The following is a 17,132-nucleotide window of genomic DNA, read 5'->3' as shown; positions in this document are numbered from 1 at the left end:
GAGGAGAGAGCTCAGCATTCTGCCCGGCCTCTCTCACCACGCTCTGTGAGTGTTGCATCCCATATGACTAAATCCCTCCTTAGGTGGAACACCCACTGGGGAGGAATTTGTCACCAAGGCTGCCAGAAGAATGACCCCAGGCTGTGCAAGGGGAGCTCAGTGAGCTGTGCGAAGGGAGAGATTTGGGCAGGTTCAGCAAGGAATGCGAACCTCCTTGCAGAGACTGTAATGAATCCCCCTCGAGAAACAGAGGGGCCCGGGTGTTCACCAGCACAGGAACAACCAATTACAAAGCTGGCCTCGTCTGAAGTCCTGTTTTGGCTGAAAATTCAAATCTAGAAAGAGCTATTGACTTGACGGGCTGTTTCCTTGTGACATCGTTTTACATCTGTGGGGCGGAGCGTGTTGTCAAGAAATGTAAGCCCCAAATTCTCCAGCAACTATTTGGAGAGGTGGGAAATGAAAAGTAAAATTTCACATTTTCGTGCAAGAAGCCATTTTAGAGGGCTCCTTATATATAAACATATATATACAGTTGTTTTTCCTCCTCTGTTCAGAACACACTCCACCTCAGAGGCTCGAAGATGAAAACAAGCCTTGAACTCACCAAGTGGCAGCGAAGGGAGATAGCCCACCTGGAATCAGCAGGGATGTGACTGCACTCTTGGAGGAGAGATGAACAGCTCATCAACAGACAGACCAACCGATGGACAGGTAGGTAAACATCAGATTGCAGGATGGATTACAGATAATAGATTTACCTAGATGCTCGATAGGAGACTAGATAGCTGGAAATACACACTAGACAGATGATGACAAATCGCATATAGAGATGAGAGAGGAGATAAACAAGAGACAGAAAGACAGACAGGTATAGAGATCAGACTGACAGATAACACGTAGATAGATAGACCCATTGATTCACACATGTGCCGAAAGTGTCCCGATAACCATTTCCAAATACTATGGCACAAACGATCTCACTTACTTTGCACATAACCCCACAAAACAGGGCTGCATTGTCCCCACATTATAGACGTGTTAACTGCCATCTAGAACTAAGGTATCCCATGATCACATGCAACAACAAGGGCTAGAAAGGGAAACTAAACCAAGATCTTGGGCTCCTTGGAGCTGTCCCACCCCTGCCCTGTTGTGTTGCCCTCTGAAGCAAAGCCCTGTAAATTTCCCCCAGCTGGGAGACAGAGGCCGGGACAGAAAATCCGAATGGTTGCCTTAAGAGTCTATGATTCTATGTTATTATCAGGCTCTTTTGATTTTTCCCTCACAGTCTCCCCACAAGGAAGGATTCCAGTTCTGACCTATCATTAGAGGGAGATTAGGTCATAAACACTATTGATTCGACCTAAAGACAGTAGGGTTTTCTCAGGGAAACCAGCACAGCAGGTGGCCCACAGGGCTGGGGACAGCAGTCAACATCCCAGCTCCACTCTGCCTTTGGTACTCCCCCCCCATTCACCCCTTGGCCTCATTCCTGCCCATCACTTCCCGCCCCACATCCTCCAAGTCCTAACCAGTGCCCTGTTAGGGCATTAGCCAAGTACAATCCTTCCAGGACACCAAGGACAACAACTGAAGGAGGAGGCCCTTCTTGGTGACACCAGCTGAGCACCACCCAGTTTCATAAGCTTCTGGAGGGCACCCACCAGAATCCACCCACCCCAGGGCATGACGCTGCAATCCTCCTCCCCCTCCCTTCACAAAGAAGACAGGATACAGGGGTGCCTGGGTGGCTCAGTCGATTGAGCATCTGACTCTTGATTTCAGCTCAGGTCATGATCTCGAGGTTTGAGATCGAGGCCCACATCTGCAGTGTGGAGCCTGCCTGGGATTCTCTCTCCCTCTCTTTCTGCCCTCCTCCACTTTCATGCACGCTCTCTCCCTCGCTTTCAAAATAAATAAATAAACTTAAAAAAAAAAAAAAAAAGAGGACAGGATACAGAAGAGAACAGAGTGCAGAGGGCACCTCTAGCTTGTAGAAAACTCTGGCAGACATTCATTCGGTTTCAGCCGAAACCAACTGTTGGAGCGGGCATCCAGATCCATAGCTCTTAACCCTGGCCATCACCCGGAAGCTTTAAAGACTACTAATGCCCAGGCCACCAAGAGCAATTAAGTCAGAAGCTCTGGTCTCTGTAGTCTGTGAAAACTCCCCCAGGGGATTCTAGGGTGCAATCGAGGTGTGGAACTACCGCCCTGGCTCAGAGAAACAAAATTCCCTTCCCTGTGTAGGCAGCCTCAGCCACAGAGACCCAACCCCCACCGCATCCTCTCTATCATTAGGGGAACATTTAGTCACATTCAAAGAAAGCTGCCTCCCAAGTGGGTTAACCAGAAAGAACTCTAATTTCTACTCACTGTGATTCCCCTTTATCATTACCATGGCAGTTAAGAGGGACTAAAAGCAAGGCATTTGGGTAAACGGCTTCACCCAACAAGAGCAGAAAGTCAGTGGCAGAGCTCTCAAAACCCAAGGAAAGACATAATCCTTTTTCCAAGGAGAAACAGGGATGGCTTCTCAAAGAGGAAAAAGGGAGAAAGAAGCCCAGCAGTGATCTGGGGCCAGAACTATGAATGGTAGGTAGGAAAATGTGGACACCTCGGAGAGAGAGAGGAGAGGGAAATCGGGGTCCCACGCCGAACACCTCGGAGAGAGAGAGGAGAGGGAGATCGGGGTCCCATGCCGAAGTCAGATGCTTAACTGACCGAGCCACCCCCGCAAAAAATGGACACCTTGGCCACCCTAAGACGGTCATTTTTCCCTGTAAAACACTGTGTATCACTAATTTTTCAAACAGGGGACAGAAGAGTGTTTACCCATTACGGGCTCTAGTGAAAAGCAAAGCAAACCAGTGCAAACCCAAGCAGGGAAAGGGACACGGGTACTTTGTCCCAGTCCCCGTCTTGAACAGAAGGAGGCACGTTACCCAAAACCACCCAAAACTCACAGTGCGGTTAGTTTTCTTAAATGACTAAGTAGGTACGTCCCTTCTTACTAAACGTCTTTTCCCCCCGACAACTTAGCGTGCAAGCAGTGGGGAAGGCAGGGATGGAATGGGGTGCTTTCCCAGCTGGGCTCCCCCAAGCCCTACTAGAACTCCCCAGAGGCAGAGGGGCTCTCAAGGTGGGGAGCACAGTGAGAAAGGGGAGCACGGACCTGGGCTCTCCCCCAGCCCACTGTTTCAGCCAGAGCAGCTCTGCCCTCATCAGCCTTATCCGCCAGGTGGTCGGGGGAGGGAGGAGGGAGGGCCGTCCATGTAGGATTTCACATAAGAGTGGTCCCAGGACAACAGTGTTAAGCCATCAAGGTAGAAGGAGGGATGTGGTGCAGATTTTGGTCCAGACTCATTCAGCTCTTTATCAGGCAGCTTCCACATATGTCAGGGGCCGTAAACAAAGGGATAGGGCACGAGCTGTGCCCTCCGGAAGTTTCTGCCCAGCTTCCTGAGCCAGAACACAGAGAGAGCACGTCCTTGGGCTTGTATGTGTCCTGCAGGCTCTTATTTAGCCACATGGAACCCCGAGACTGCGGGATGCTGACCACTGAAGCCCATCCCTCACATCCGAAGACTGGGAAGACCTTGCTGGGGCCCAACATTCCCACTGCCCCCCCTACCACGCCTGGCTCTAGCTGTCATCATGGGCAATAGAACCGACCGGAAGTTCCCAACAATCGAAACATCCAGCTCTAGGGGAAGGCAGAGAGTAGGCTCTGGGAGCATCCGGGTACTGAGACGCCCTGAACTCTGCGTACAGCACCCACGGGCAGGGCCAGAACTGCATCAGGGAGGATAGGACGCCTTCCTAAAAGACAAGGCCCACCCCCTAGGTGGCCGGGGGTGATTTCCAAATTTTAACTGCCAGCTCTGAGAGCCAGAGGCCAGCAAGAACCCCCGAGTAGATTAAGATACCTGCCACAATGTCCATGGCATAGGGCCTAGGCCCCCAAACAGGAACGTCCCTGCTTCTGGAGGGGCCTCACCCGAATCGCCACAGGGCTATGAGGCTGGCTGGTGGAGCCCGACCCAAGGGCCTCCTCCACAAGAAAGGCATTTAGTAAAGTGTGTGTGCGGGCCTTCAGGAAGAGCCGTGCTACTTCTCAGGATGCTTCGTCTGTTCCACTCCCTCCCCCCATTCTGCTCGGCAGCAGGTATTAGGTGATCGGCCCAAAATACTGCAGGGAGTAGACGGATTCTTCCAATCCGGCCATTCGTGGCTGCGATCCGCGTGCCCCCCACCTGCGCAGGCCCAGTCCCATGGGGTCCGCTTGCTGAGGCACTCGTGTCCTTAGGCGAAATGTGTGACCTCGCCCACGTGGGCCCGGGGAGACGCAAGCAGCGGACAGGAAGAGCCTGCGCTGACAGCCCATCGGCTAACGTGGCTTTCTAATCGCCAGGCCACGGGCCGATTCTGTGGCCACGACTTCGGTCCTGGACTTTGAAACTTTAGTCTGATGTGGTCGGCCTTTTTTGTAAACACTTTCTAACCCGAGTCAAATGAATGATGCAAAGGGAATAATCAAAGTATCAATTACAGACAATTCATATTATAGTGTGTGTGTGTTCACACATGTGTACTCATCAGAAGCAGGGAGCAAACCCAAATGCCACATGGATGAAAAAATGACAAGCAGTGGATGTACCACAGTGACACTCGGAGCCACGTCTCCTGAGGAAAGCCCAGCCAGCAGGATCATGGGAAGCCACTTCGCCTTCATGTCAGGCCTCCTGCCTCCACAGGCAAGACTCTCCAGAAAACGCTGGAACGTGCCCAGGGGGTGTCGGGGAGTGATCGCTGAGTCTGCCACAGTGCTCAGGGCTACTCCTCAAACAGGCCTGACCCTGTGCGCTGCGGCCAAGCCCTCTCACAGGAGGACCACATGAGATGCGACCCCCCCCCTCCTGAAAGAACAATCCAGGCGGAGGGGGAAGGGGGGCCATCCCTGATCGCATGGACCCCGATCTCTCCTCTCCTGCCTCCCTCCCCCAACTGCCGTAATGGCTGACCGTGGGGCTAGGGCAGCAGGCACAGGGGCGCCGCTGAAGAGACGGCTGCTTCGGTCAAAACGACCACAGAGGATATCAGACATGTTAACCCGGCCCCAGGATTCCCAGTCCTCTGGCACCAGGCTCAGATGAAGCAGGAAACCAAGTGCTGTTAGCGTCCCCGTTCATTCACTCATTCACTCATTCATTCATTGATTCAACTGGAAGCATTAATGAAGCACCCCTCAGGTGCTTCTGCTGGGTGGGTGGGGAATACCAAAATGAAAGAGGCAGGAGCCTTGATCACATTATAACACATGATGGATGTCATAAGGGCCCTGGGATAAAAACCCCATGTTTGCCAAGGCATAAAGAAGCAGCAATAGATTACAGGGAAGGGGGCTGAGCAGGGGCTCTGGGACAGAGGTGACACCTAGCTGGGCCTCGAAGAGTAATAAACATTCCCGGAGGCAAAGAGAAGAAGGTAAGGGCATCCCCTGGCTAAGGTGACAACATCTGGGTCGAGACTGGGGCAGCAGGATTGGGTCACGGCATGGAGCGTTCTGCTGCTTGAGCTGCATCCTCTGGGCAAAAGGGAGCCCCTGAGGGCTGCAAGGGAGGGAGAGGGCATGATCATCGCCGTGTCAGAGAAAGTGCCGTGGTGCAAGGAGATGTGCACGCTGCAGAGACAGGATCCCTGCAGAGACAGAATCCCGGAGGCAGTGAGACTCCTCCGAAGGCGGGGGCACAAATCCAGTACAGACAACAAAGGTATGACTTAGTGGCAGTAATGGAATGGATGCAAGAGATAAGGGACAGACAAAATTCACTCAACGCAGCACAGGGTGACTTTGTGAGTTCAGGCCAGAATAACTGTGACTGCGGCCCTCGCTGGGGTTGGGCGCCAGAAGAGAGGCAGGACAATGAGAGGCGAGGGTAAGGATGCCTGGAGACAGCTGGATGGAGGTGCCTGAGGCACATCCAAGGAGCCCCATCTAGAAGGTGACCAGTGCAGAGCTCAGAGAGAGGTCTCTTCCAGGCCTGCACCTTCTCTGTGCTCAAGTCCCATCCTGATCTCTGCGGTGCAGGGTGTTGCACTGGGGCTCCACCCCTCCAGGGAAAGCCTGAAGTTCAGGTTAGCAGAAATGACAGTCAGGCTCTTTTCCCTGCACTGTGGGTTCTGGTCCTTAGACATCGGGAGTCCAGAGATCTGGCCTGGACCCGAGATCCGTGCTTTCGAACAGCTCAAGTGCATGTGACAATCCGGATTCAAATACAGGTTCACAGGTCCCACCAGCACGCTCTCTGCTTAGATATGCTGGGTGGGGACCAGGAAGCTGAATGTTTGAAATGCATGCAGGTGACACCAGGGTCCACAACCTGTCGGCCATGTTTGGGGAACCCCTGTGCCCTCCTGCAGCTGCAGTCTCTTTTCTCTGGCTCTCTTACAAAAGCAGCGATCGGGAAGGGGTCTCTACAGAGATGAGAGGCTGCTGGCACCTAATACAGATGGAAAAAAAGTAACTTAACCCCATCTGAGTGCTTACTATGGGCCAGACACTGTTCTCATGTCTCCAAGTCACTCTGTGTAACAACTTTCCCCACTTTGCAGATGAGGCCACTGAGGCTTTAAGTCACACAGCTGGCAGGTGGGGAAGCCAGCCCCGCAGATGTGTTTTCCACACCGGCCACGAACACCAACACACAGGATAAGCATCCGCAAGTAATGCCCTTCTCTCTGGCCCCGGACTTTCCCTCTATAAAACGGAGGTAACCATTCCCATCTGCTTCTCTCTGGTTAAGATGCTGGAGTCTTAACTCTGATGATCGTAACGCTCTCAGGAACCCAGTAGCATTTTCCCCAGGAAGCAACTCTGCCACCTCCGTGACCCCTCGGCTGGTCTCAATGCCGCGTGCAGGGCCTGTCTGGAGGCTCCGCCCACCCACCACTGGATGGAAAGGGCAAAGGGCGTTCCGTCTGCCCTGCACTGGGGGCCCCTTACAAAGCTCTCGTTGTGCCATTCTCAATGGGAGGCTCTGTTGGATGGCAATAATATTATTTTCTGCTGCTGACGTGTCACCTCCCTTTTTAAACTTGGACTACTCGGCTACATTTTCCACCTTGGGCCATGCCATTTCAGACAGGCCTGGGAAGGGCACTGCAAAGGGCACGTGCAGGTGACAGGCTTGTAGAAACTCAGAGAGATGGCAGGAAGGGGATGTGGGCAGTGGTGCACCGGTTACTTCAAGGGCTTGCTTCTGCAAGTTTCACTTGAATCTCCTCCAGGGCCCTAAGCATTTTTTTTTTTTTTTTTTTTTTTTTTTTTTTGGCCTCGAAACTCCTTGAGGAAGCTACAATATCCTTGAAGGAGCAGGCCGTAGGTACCAACCAAGTCACATTAAGCTAGCTCTCCCTCTTTGCAAAACTCTGTGTCTGTAAAGTGTGCTTTTCTGAAGCAATGCCGAAATGTGTTGACCAGCAAGCAGAAGAAATCCCGATTTCCTCATCTGTATCATTCCCACTTGCTTCCCGAGGGAAGGGCAGGCCAGTGGGAATTCTATAGAGGTCAGTAACCATGGGTGGTTATTTGCAAGGGCAGGTAATATTCTTCCCAGGGCTTTAAAAGCAGTGGAGTTTGGGGTGTGACAATTCTAATCACATCCCTGCCACCTCTGATTACTTTTCTTCCTTGGGGTTTGCTCATTAAATCCCTCTGCTTTTTAGCCTCTTAGCCTTACTACTGCATCACAAACCCTACACTGAAATACGATCACATTCTGCCCGGATGTGTAGGGCAGGCAGTCTGACTTCTCCTTCACCCTTATCTGCCATAAGGCCATCTGCTGACTGTTCCCAGCCCCCAGACCAGGTACAGACCTTGTGGATCTGTCCCTTGTCCCTGCTCAGGAGCCCACTTGGAAGGAAGGGAAGGAAGCCCACTGCTGCTGAGGAAGAAGATCAAAGAGAATGTCAGGGCATCAGCAGGAAGGCATATGCCCTCGTGGTGAAGGCAGTCGGGGTGGGGGGGGGGGTTGCGGCGTGAAAGCAGAGAAGGGACAAGACACAGAATGGGGGGCCAAAGAATGGGTCAAGTGCAAGGAGTGAAAGGCACATTCAGGGAGGTAGGAGACGAGAAAACAGAATGGTGGGGTCTTTCAAGTAAGTCTGAGAGGAGACAGGGCTTTATGCGTCTGCTGAGCGAAGTGCACTTGATCACAGGCAAACGGTCTCTGAGCTCGGTGAGTCACCAAATGTGGGAGCTGAAAGGGACATGCAGGGTCAGCTCGTGCAGATCCTTCATCGTGCAGATGCACAGGCCCGCGAAGTGAGGGGACCTGCCCACAGTCGCACAGCGAGTCAGTGCCGGAGGGAGACCACAACGGCAGACTCCTGGTTGGCGGCATTTCTGCCACAGGGGGCTCCCGCCCAGCAATCCCTCCACTGAGAGACAGCACTGACCACTCACTCGGGAAAGATTATTTGTGGCTTATTAATACCCGGTGAACAACGCGGGGGCCCACGAGGACCTCATATGAACTCAAACAGAGGCAGATTATAGCCTTGGCTTGGCCTTGCAGGCTGTCACCCAAGCAGTCGGTGCTTCTCGAAGTTCCCATGTGGCTCTGCAGCTGGCCCTGGAGAAGGGGCAGCCAGGCCCACTGGTGCCAGCTGAGTCCTAGCAGACACGACTGACAAAATGGCAGCCTCTTCCAGTAGGTCAGGGCACTGAGCTGTGGGTGGAGGATCCCCGCCCCCCACGCCCTTGAGAATGGCTCCCACTAGGTCAGAAGGTGAGGTGTGCAGCAAGAGCGAAGTAATAAGGCTTCAACCTGCAGGCTCTCTGATTAGAAAGCTGAACCAGAAGACAGTGGTCGCTGATCCTTCAGACACTCTGAAGACCAGGACCGAGAGAGAAGACCAAGAAAGTGCAATTTAAAACGTAGGGGCGCTCAGACTAGGAGGGGACAGCAGGGCAATGTTCGCCCAAGTGGCAGAATAGAAAAAAGGACGCTGAGAGATGGACTGTAAAGTTACAAGGAAAAAAGACCGTCATTCTGAAAAATAAGCAGCAACATAGGTTTTTCTAAAGCATAAAATAGCTAAGTTCTTTCTACTTTGACCCTCTTCTGAACTGAACTGTAAGTTTTGAAGATGGATTATATATTTCCTTTCGCTCTTGGATAAACGGTTTTTGGTTTTGTTTTTTTTTTTACATATGTGTCTGATGGGCCATGGTGTAGCTTATCCCCCTCTTCAAAACCAAAATAGTATCTGTCACAGGGGCATCATTAGGCACATTGGAAGCCGACCTTATACAAGCTAACTTTGAACACGCATGCTATGACTCCAGGAAATATACTTCAGATTTTGCCGAACAAAAAGCACAAATTCCTTGGAGCAACGCACGAAGGACATCTGCTGTTGGGTGGCAGCAATTTTCCTACATAAATGACAATTAACAATATCTGTGGGTCGCTCTCGAAGGAGGGCTGCCCAATTCCATTTACGTCAAGCCCAGGCCAGGAAATATTCCCCCCACTTGATTTTCTTAGCAGTGGAACGAATACAGGTTCCTGCTTCCACACTTCATTTGCAGCACCCCGCCGTCACTCCAAGAAGATGCAGCCTCAGGAACTGTTTAAAAGCCAAAATCAAATACTTATGAGCAAAGGCTCAAAACGGACAGCTCTGACGATGACCCCAAATGCAATGTGTTTAAAGCAACCACCATCAAATCACATTTTCAGAGCAAGGAAGACAAAAGTTCAAGCCGAGAAAGCAAGAGGCCGTTCCTTTTATCCTACCCCAGTTCTCTAGCACCGTATTCTCAAGTTCAAATGGACACGTCAGAGTTGGACGGAAAACGAGGACAAGGAAACAAGACAAATGGCTGGCCCGCCCCCTCCCCCTTATGTGGTAAAGCAATCCACTGCTCAGTCCAGCAACTATTAGAAGGAAAGAGTCGAAACAACACAGACGCATTTTCAAATGATAATGGTTCCCAAGCTCTGAGATGATTATTTTTAAGCTATCTTACTGATCATGGTGGTTCCCCCAGCCAGGGCGGCCTTGGTGCCTTGAAAGAAGTCATCAGCAGAGGTCATTCCTTGGTCAGGCATCTGGAAGCGGGTATGGACATCAATCCCTCCGGGGATCACCATCCTAGAATGGGCTTCGATGGTCTTCACCCCTCCTGGCACAATCAGGTTTTCCCCTATTTGCCTAAGTAAACAGGACGGGTGATAACAGTTATAAATGAACCACTCCTGAGTCAAATGGGCTCTGACAGACATTTCACAAAGCCATAAACTATCCTTCCCTAGGTTCTGTAGACTTTTTGGATTATTATTAATATTCCTAATATGTGCACTCCCCAGTCCCTACCCCAACTAAGAGGCAAACAGAGCATACTACAAAACAAAATTTAAATAAAGCACCAGGACATGCTGATGGAAGAGGTTTAGTTGCCAGAAAACCCTTAAGATCAAATGATTACAAGGCCCCCAAGACATTTACCTAAAATGCCACAACACTTTCTCCATAACATACAGTTGAACTAATTCAATTGTATAGCAATTTTCTCCAGACCTGGTTGCACTTTACATTTATTTTCCACACTGAGAAAACAGTACTGGAAAGACAGTGGTAAAACAAAGCCAAGAAAAAGAAAGAGAAAGAGAAAGAAAAGGAAAAAGGAAAAGGAAAAGGAAAAAGAAAAAGAAAAAGAAAGGGAAAAAGAAAAAGAAAGAAAGAAGAAAAGGAAAAAGAAAAAGAAAGAGAAAGAAAAGGAAAAAGGAAAAGAAAAAGAAAAAAGAGAAGTGAACATTATGATTACAACTATTTAAAAATCTGGAAGCATGTGCTCAGCAACTCAGATACTAAGGACGGGAAAATTAATATTCCGTTGAGGGTCATGGATTCATTTCCAATTTTCGAAAAACACTTTTGCTACATCTTTCTAGCAGCTTTTTTCAGAAGGAAAAAGTAATCAAGGAGTTGATAAAAGTTCTAAAACAAATTAGTGTGGACTAAAAATAGCATACAGGCATGCTCACTTCTAGGCCAGTATCAGGCTGGCTTCTAATGGGGGGGGGGGGGCGCGGAAATGGAACATGAAAGTCATGGTATTTGAGAGCCTCGAGCAGAGAATGTCACAAACACACATGGAGAAAACATTAAATGTGGAAATGTTAAAACCTAGTTTAGGTTCATAAATCAGGGTGTGAGTTTCCAGGCAACAGACCCATCCACTCCAGTTTTCCACTCCTCCAGACTGGTTTGCTGCTAGCCTTGATGAATGCTGCTTATTTAAAAGATGTCATTTGCTACAGTGTTTGTCTTTAAACAGATGTGCTATTTCTCCCAGGGCCCTGTGAGTGCTCCCAGTCAGGAGGGCAGGAAGATACTGGTGTGTACTCAGCTCACTTAACCCTCTGTTGTTTCTCTTTTGTAACACAATACACAATAAACACAAGGGCAGTCTTATTTGCGTTTGTTGCCACTTAAAGAATGAAACCTAAAATTCCCTGGGGATGAGGCAGTACTTTGTCTGTTACTTGGTAATTCATTTGGTGTCCTTTGGCCTCAGCAACTTGGATGCTTAATTAAGACAGCAGATGTGTTATCTAGATAGAAGAGGCTGGATGCCAAGTTTATGCCTTAGATTGGGCAATCTACCCAAACAACTATATTCTAGGAAAACCTTTAATATACTCAATTGATCATAAACCAAGAATTTAAACTGGCAACAAGAAGATATTGTGTCACCTCAGTTAAAATAGTCAATTACATAACACATAAGGAAATGGGTGTGCATTTAATTGTGCCTTTGAATTCCCCAAATCTGAGTTTTCAAATTCACTAGTTGCCACCAATCAAAATAAGCTTAAACATATCCTAAGTGAGGCAGTCTGTGAAGTCACTCAAGTTTGATGTCATGTGTGTGAACTGTAGGTCATGTCTGGGAATACTGGAAGGTATACAAATTCGTCTCTATAATGAGTGACACTTACTTGATCAACCCATCTTCCATGTATATGTCTGCATAGAATGACTGGTCATCATTAACAATTTTACCTCCTTTGATCAGAAGACGATCACTCTGAAACGAAGAAGTAATAAGGTCAGGCATGACCTATGAGGAACATCAGTACCAAGACAACGAGCTAAGGACACATTTTTCGGTATTCAAAAGAGATGCTCAAAATGAGCCAACTCTGAAAAGGTTCAGTGACAAAGGTGAACCTGATGTGACAACCTATTCATCACTTGATGAGTCAGAACATACTGGCAAAAGTTCAAAGCTTATTCTAGGTTTAAAGACAAAACAAAACAAAACAAAAACTATCTCTCTCCACTGAAATAGAGAGAAAATGAAAGAATGCCCACCAAACTCTCTTTAAAGAACAGTGTAAACATTTCAGATAAAGAAGACAATATTTTTTAAATGGCTTCAGGCTAAATTTCATTAAAAATAAATACACCCACATGTAAGGAAGTCAATTCTTGGCATGGTTTGTGTAGGGAAAAATTAACCAAGTCTGTTGTCATGGGATACTCTACACAAACACACTTCGCTCAACCACTGCAAAGTTTCATTACAATACGTTCTTTATATTTGCTTTTTATCTTTGGGGTGAATCACATCAACTGTAACAAAGGGGGAGTGAACACTTCAAATATACACCACTTTAACTACTAGGCTGTTAAGAAAAATGTAAAATTTTGTGATAAGATGAGATGGCACGTTCCAAAATGTACATTGTTGATGCGCTTGTATTTTAAAGGTTGCAAAAAATTATGTATGACAAGCAGCATGTGAGGGCCAGGAATGCAACAGAACTGGTACACTGTGACTCCTCTCTATCCCAAATGCTGTGGATGGAATGGGATATTAATGTCCTGTGTTCAGTGGACACGCACCTGCTGTATCCCCAGGTGGGGAACAAGTTGAACCACAGGCTACCGTTTTAATATGCAAAATACGTCAGAGGATGACATTCATTTTGATAACGGTTACCTTAAAATTCAGTTACAAACCAATATTCTTAGTAAGTGCTATTTATATTTAGCACCCACCAAAACCAGAAAATTATAGCAAATCTTTAAAAAATATATGGGGGGGGGGAGAATAAATAAAAATGAGAATAAACATATAAGCTGCTAGATACCTAGGAAAAAAAGATACTGTTACACATAAATGCACACACAGCCGGGTATAGAAAGTATTTATTTTTTCTCTAACATAATGAAAAACAGTGAGATCATTTTAATTTTATACACTGTAGGGTGCATCATCCTACTACAGACTTTGGGAAGTCAAATGGGAATAAACAGTCAACAATTCCTGCACTTGTGTAAGACCTTTACAAAATTCCTGTCAGGTACCTTAAGTCACCAAAGCCTCAAAACAAATTTAAGAGGTGGGTGGGGCCAGATTCTTATTCCCATGACACATAAAGAAACTGAGGCTGAGAGGTTAAGCCACTTGCCCCAGGTCGCCTGATCCAGTGGACTTTTCTCTGCCCACGATGATCTCCCCCTTTTCCCCCATAACCCAGCTGTGACAGGACAAACCTCGCCTGGAAGGCAGGGGAGAAGCCCTTAGTCACTGCGGTACCTGTCCCAGCCATCAGTGCGAATCCCCGAGCCAACATCATGCTAAGAAAAAAAATGAGACATCACCGCCCCGTCCACTCGAGTCCCTTCCAGAAGGCTTCTTACATAAGATGCTGGCCGTGATGATGGAAGGAGGGAAACCATACTATAGGTCCTAAGATAATGTAGCCAGATTTTTTAAGGGTAGAGGGGGCGCTCTTTGGGAAAAAAAAAAAAAAAAAACAAGGTCTTGATCGTTTGCTTTCTAAATTTTTCTCCCCACACTGTCAAAACCAAACTGTCTTTTTCATTCACGAAGACAACAAATTATTTGAGGCTTGTGGCAAACCTGCTCCCCACCCCCTCTCCCCAGACTCCTTCCTCCAGAGCTGGGAACATGTAACGTGGGGTCCTCTCCACCCACTCCCTCCTCCCCGAGCCCGGCCCTTTGGGATCTTGGGTCTTTGGCCTTCAAGAAAAAGCTAGTACCCACCCTCTCTTTAGCACAGCCTGGTTCATCCTGTAAAATCCTCCTGAGCACACGCCCCCTCCCCTGTGCATTTGTTTCCACGTCTCTCTCCTGCGGATGGGTGTGCCCTCGTGCATCCAGAGGAAGCCGGGGTGTCCCTAGCTAAGAAGGAAACCAGAGCGAAAGCGCTCCCTCAAATCCAGCCCTAAACACATCTTGAGTTTACAAGGATTCTTTCGGTCTCTGCCTCAGCCCTGGGTTCTACCCAGCAATCAGCTGGCCAATTGCAATTGCACATCATTATGTAACAATGAATTTCCCTCGCCTTCCCTCTCTCCCCGGGATTTCATTCGGGGATGTAGAGAACTAGGACTGGTGAGATTTTTCCAGGAAAAGATGGGGAGAGGGTGGGGAGGGCAGGAGAGCGGTGAAAGCAAGAACCTGTGTTCATTGCTGAAGCATCGCAAATTCATCGCTTAGATGTTTTTTTCTCGGGATTTACAAACTAACAACTCCAGGCCCCAAAGTGCGCCAACACCTCCGGCCGCAGCGATCATTGTCTTGGCCGAGGCCAGGCCGGGCCATCTGCTCCGCGCGTCGCGCAGCGCCATTACCTCCGCGAGCCCCGCTCCGCGCTGTCCCCAACGCCCACCCTCCCAGCCCGCTTTGTATGCGCCAACACGGGCGCCTCCTTGGCTGCAGGAGGGGCAGAAAGTCACAAGAAAGCGAACCCTGAGCCCTGCCAGGGTTCCAGCCCCACACCGGAGGGCGAGGAAGCCGAGAGAGCCACCAAAAACCAGTCCGTGATCGACAAAAAGCCCACGCCTGGCCCCCCACCCTCTTCTGTTCATCACCGCGTCCCTATTTTTCCTTCCAGTTTCCACATCATCCCTGCACTCCCGGCCCTTTCCAGCATCCCTCTGCTGTCATTACGCCTCCGGGCTGAAACCCGCTCCTTTTTCTAAGGAGCCGGAGGAAGGCTCCAGAAAGCCTTTATGGTGGGGGCGGGAGACACAGGGAGAATCCATTTCTCCATCTCCCCCAGCCAGCTCCTGGAGTCCAGCCTCGCAGCACGCAGCCCGGAGAACAATATCCGAGCTTCAACCATGCATATTCAATCTGGCATCCATTTGCTTACACCCCGCAGGCCAGCACTGCAGCATCTCGAACTGACAATAAAAGGATACAGCGGATCTGGCGCGCTACCTAAGACGTCCTTAATGCACTTACGCTATTTTTATGCCTTACAAATTATGTAGCTTACAATTCTAGACGGCTGCGTCTCCCACTACAATCGCCTTCTTCAGCAACAGGGGGGAAAAAGGAAAAAAGAAAAGTTGGGTCTCTCTTTCTCCCGCTCCTTTAAAAAAAAAAAAAATTCCTTGGATGTTCCTTGCCACAAAAGGTTGCTGGCCGACCGCAGATTTCCCAAGTACCAAACTCACCGTGATGCGTGGAATATTTTTCTTCCCCTGATAAGACATCTCTCTCCTGGGAAAAAAATAATTTCAAGAGGACACCTTTAAAGCAAAAATTGCCAGGAAAGAAATGGTATTTTTTGCAGGATTGAAAAAGATGCAACCGCTTAGCTGGTCTTGCTGATAGCAGATTTCAAGAACGTAAGGGATAAATGCAATCCTGTCTCTTTCTTCCTCTGCTCCAACACAGCCCCAGCTAGGGCGGAAAAAAAAGAAAGAGAGAGAGAACAGGAGGGAAGGGGTGGAAATAAACTACAGCAATAAAAGCCTCGGTTCAAGTCGGCCACCGCGGCGCATGCGCCGCCAGCCACTCCCTTTCCTCTCAGGCAAAAGCCATCCGCTTCGAGAGAGACGAGCCCTGATTGGCCACAATCGTGGGATATGCAAATGAGCGCGGGCGGGGAGGGGAGCGGCGCGAGAGCGCGAAATGCTGCAGTGTGCCGCCGAGGGCGGCGGTCGGTGCGTGCGCCCGAGCGGGGAGCGCGCCTTTCGCGCCCTTTCTTTGGGCCAGGGCGTCGGGGACTGTAGCTGGCTGCCGCCCCAAATGCAGCATCAGCAACTCAAGGACAATGGAGGGGTGGTCTTTACGGGCCGGGGGAGCCCGGCCCCGAGACGGTGGGCTTCGCTGCAGCCCGAGCGGCACGCACCCGCTCGCGCGCGCCCCGCTGGATGCCCGCCCGCGCGCCAATCCGCGGAGGCCGCCGCTGCAGCCCCGCGTGGGGTGACTGCGCCGAGCCAATGGCTTTGCTGGCGGCGAGCGCGCGACTGCACCGCCGGCCGGCGCCGCGCCGCCCGGGAGGGGCTCCCGAGCCCTCCTCCCGCCGCCCTCGCCCTTCGCGAAGGCTCGCTCGGCCCCCACCCAGGAGTCGACGGGGAATTCAAATGGCAGCGAGCGGATGGAAGGGGAACGGGGCGGGGAGGGCTCGTCGCGGCGCCGCGCCGACCACGCCCGTCCGCCGCCCGGCCCCCGAGAGAGGGGCTGCTGGACGCCGGCCTGCGAGCCGGGCGGCGCGGGGGCGTCGGGCGCGCGGCCGGGCTCCCTGGGGGCGCGGAGGGCGCCGGTCGAGGCGAGGCGCGGCCCTCTGCGGGAGGAGAGCTAGCCTGAGGGCGGACGCCGGGTCGCAGGCTTCCGTGGCCTGGCAGCGGGCAGTAGAGGCCAAAGCCCTGAGGACCCTGAGCAGGGAAGGGAGGCCGCGCGGGAAGGCTGTGGTCGGCGGCTGGAGCTGGGAGAGAGAGACGGGAGACCACGCCCTGAAAGCCTTTTACGGCCCGCGGGGCGTCGGGGGGAAGCCGGGTCTGCGGCCTTGCTCTCTTTAGGAGTCAGGCCCGCTCACGCCCGTTTGGGGGTTTAGACGGGCGCATTTCACCGGTGCCTGCAGATCTGTTGAAGAAAAACTTGAGATTACCGTGCCCGAGGATTTACAGTGCTGCCGAGGGGCCTCCACATCACACAATGGGACCGAAAGAGGTGATGAACTGTGGAGAAGCAGGAAGAGGAATGAAAAGATCTTATACCCCCAAAGAAAGGGAAACTGAGTCATACGAAAACGTCCGGAATTAGAGTTAATAGGCGACTCTTG

The 17,132-nt window shown here is 50.5% G+C and overlaps 1 protein-coding gene across 1 annotated transcript in view; it reads right to left on the bottom strand.

The window, feature by feature from the left end:
• DPYSL2 (dihydropyrimidinase like 2) overlaps positions 1–15,816 on the bottom strand; it is a 72,493-nt gene extending 56,677 nt beyond the window's left edge. Inside the window, exons 1-3 of the mRNA XM_049631621.1 lie at positions 15,520–15,816; positions 12,021–12,109; positions 10,046–10,230 (exon numbers count right to left, since the gene is read on the bottom strand). Coding sequence (XP_049487578.1) covers positions 10,046–10,230; positions 12,021–12,109; positions 15,520–15,558 — 313 coding nt within the window. The 5' untranslated portion in view covers positions 15,559–15,816. The remainder of the gene's footprint in view (positions 1–10,045; positions 10,231–12,020; positions 12,110–15,519) is intronic.
• Positions 15,817–17,132: the final 1,316 nt, after the last annotated feature.

Source organism: Panthera uncia, chromosome B1 (genome assembly GCF_023721935.1).
Source record: "Panthera uncia isolate 11264 chromosome B1, Puncia_PCG_1.0, whole genome shotgun sequence".
Taxonomy (NCBI): domain Eukaryota; kingdom Metazoa; phylum Chordata; class Mammalia; order Carnivora; family Felidae; genus Panthera; species Panthera uncia.
Note: the sequence above shows the minus strand (reverse complement) of the source record. Positions and strands in the feature narration are given on the sequence as shown.